This window comes from Hippocampus comes, unplaced genomic scaffold (genome assembly GCF_001891065.2).
Source record: "Hippocampus comes isolate QL1 unplaced genomic scaffold, H_comes_QL1_v1.1 scaffold167, whole genome shotgun sequence".
NCBI classification, from domain to species: Eukaryota; Metazoa; Chordata; class Actinopteri; order Syngnathiformes; family Syngnathidae; genus Hippocampus; species Hippocampus comes.
Window position 1 is genome coordinate 321,045 of NW_017805502.1, and position 2,398 is coordinate 323,442.

The following is a 2,398-nucleotide window of genomic DNA, read 5'->3' on the forward strand; positions in this document are numbered from 1 at the left end:
ACATGATATTCCTGTTTATTTTAAACCGATAAACACATTGAGACAAAAACTAGTACACCCCAAAGACCGGGTTCCTAACACCCAAAAATGCAATCTGATTTATTCCATCCGTTGCCAAGAAAGTGAGTGCAAGGAACATTACATTGGAGAAACCAAACAAACACTCAAGAAAAGACTTTATCAACACAAATGGAAAAACAATGATAACAAAAGTGCAGTATACGCACACTTAAAAGAAACAAACCACACAATTGAAGATGAACAAGTAAAAATCATAGGAACAGAAAAGAGATGGTTTGAAAGGGGAGTAAAGGAAGCGATTTTTGTTAAAAAATTTTCACCCTCTCTGAACCGTGAAGGAGGTATCAGATTTAACCTGTCTCCTATTTACAATAACTTGTTGACCAGTAAGGGACATAGACATGCTGATCAGGCTAACTGAAAGTAGCTATTCAGCCTTAGCCCAAACAATAGGCCTAATCAAGACCCAATGATAGGGAATTTAGAAACCAATGGGCCTCTAATAAACCAAGAGGGGCGTGACTAACCATCCCCACCCAGTCCTCAAACAGGCCACGCTCAGCTTTTTAGCGCAGAGCAACTTCCCGGAGTCTTCACGGAGACTTCAGGGTTGTCTACCGCTGACGAAGCTTCTGTGAGAGAAGCGAAACGTCCTTTTTTGCTTTTTTTTTGTTTTTTTGTTTTTTACCCACAGGTACAGATGACGACTGACAGAACCCTTTCTACAATCAAAGAAGAAGGGAAAAAAAAGGCGAGGTAAGCCTCCAAAACTTTCCCAAGGATGTGCTGCAACAATGGCGCCATACATGCAAATAAAGTTTCTACCAATTATACTGAACTGGAAATTATTTTCGAAAACTTGATCTTATAATGCCCTGCGATTGGCTGGCAACCAGTTCAGGGTATCCCCCGCCTACTGCCCGAAGACAGCTGGGATAGGCTCCAGCACCCCCCGCGACCCTTGTGAGGATAAGCAGATCGAAAAATGAATGAATGAATGACCATACTGAACCGAGGAATGGTTACCACGACTCGGCCAGAAGCCATTGGGATGGGAATGGCTCATCAACCCACCATGTTCTCTGAAGGTGGCGACAGAGACGGGGCGATGGAGAATTCTAGCCCCGCTGAGAAACTAAGCCCAAGGTGAACTGGATAGTAACAACCAAATAGATCAGGGGTGGCCAACCCGTGGCTCACGAGCCGCATGCAGCTCTTTGGCTGGTTTAATGCAGCTCCCGGGCTTTCACACGACAATTGTCGAAAACGCCTCGGCAAGAGCGCTGCCATTCAAACAACGCGCTTAAAACACAGAACGTACTACGTCAGCCTATCAGCAATCCCGTTACTTGATTGACATAGAGGGCAACCAATCAGACTGAATCACCGCTCATGCGCAGACAAGGGCGCAAAGTGCTAAGTGCTAAGCTAGTCAGCGAATTACCTCTGTTTTTAAGGCAGAGGTGCCCAATACGTCGATCGCAATCGACCAAGAGCCAGCGGACTGGTCCCAAGTAGGAGGAGGAAATGGAGGGGAAAAAAAAAGATGTGTGCTTGTGTCTTTAGGTTTCATTTATGTTCGGCTGTTGGTCGTCGTGGCGTGCATACATATGTGCGCGAGTGCATGCTCGTGTGTGTGTGTATGTGTGTGTGTGTGGATCTTTGCAGTAACACAGTAAAAAATTTGGCTCTTAGGCTCTGACTGGTTAGTCACCCCTGAAATAGATCATTTTGAGCAGGCATGTCATGACTGTCAGGGATCTTTTCAAATGACATAACGTCACAGTGAGTAATAGCAGTGGCTCTACCTCGTTGTTGCTGTAGTGAAGGTCCATGGTCTGACCGAAAGCCACCTTTGCTTTTTCCCTCAAGTCGTCCAACTTGATGGGGCGAGAGAATTGCAAAATCCTACACAGAACAACAGGAGAGGTCAAGGTCAATGGGTGCACGTTCAAAAAGGAACATGAGTTACAAAGCCAGCCTTGTGCTTCACCTCTTCTCTCCTTTAAACTCGAACTTCACTCTGACGTCGTTCTGTTCCAAACACAAACATTGAGAGAAAGACAAATGTCAGAGAATTGAAATACTCAGCGGCGCAAAGTATCACAGTCTATGTAGTTTGCAATGCTGTGATCGACTCAAGCGGGCGACTACCCATGTTTTTTGACCGAGAACTTGACAAATATTTGCAGGTATGAGTGATTTATGGGAGTGATAACTGCTGCGTTATGTCCAGTTCGAACACAGTTTTGTCCATGTGAGCAATAATTAGACCAAGGTTTTCTCTTGTGTGTGTGTGTGTGTGTGTGTGTGTGTGTGTGTGTGTGTGTGTGTGTGTGTGTGTGTGTGTGTGAGGGTTATTTAAGTTTCGGTTTTT

The 2,398-nt window shown here is 45.0% G+C and overlaps 1 protein-coding gene across 1 annotated transcript in view; it reads right to left on the reverse strand.

Annotated features, from left to right (window-relative positions):
- Positions 1 to 2,398, reverse strand: part of map3k2 (mitogen-activated protein kinase kinase kinase 2) — a 30,685-nt gene that overhangs the window by 11,715 nt on the left and 16,572 nt on the right. The window contains exons 11-12 of the mRNA XM_019877210.1: positions 2,015 to 2,078; positions 1,830 to 1,929 (exon numbers count right to left, since the gene is read on the reverse strand). Of these exons, the coding sequence (XP_019732769.1) occupies positions 1,830 to 1,929; positions 2,015 to 2,078 (164 nt within the window). The remainder of the gene's footprint in view (positions 1 to 1,829; positions 1,930 to 2,014; positions 2,079 to 2,398) is intronic.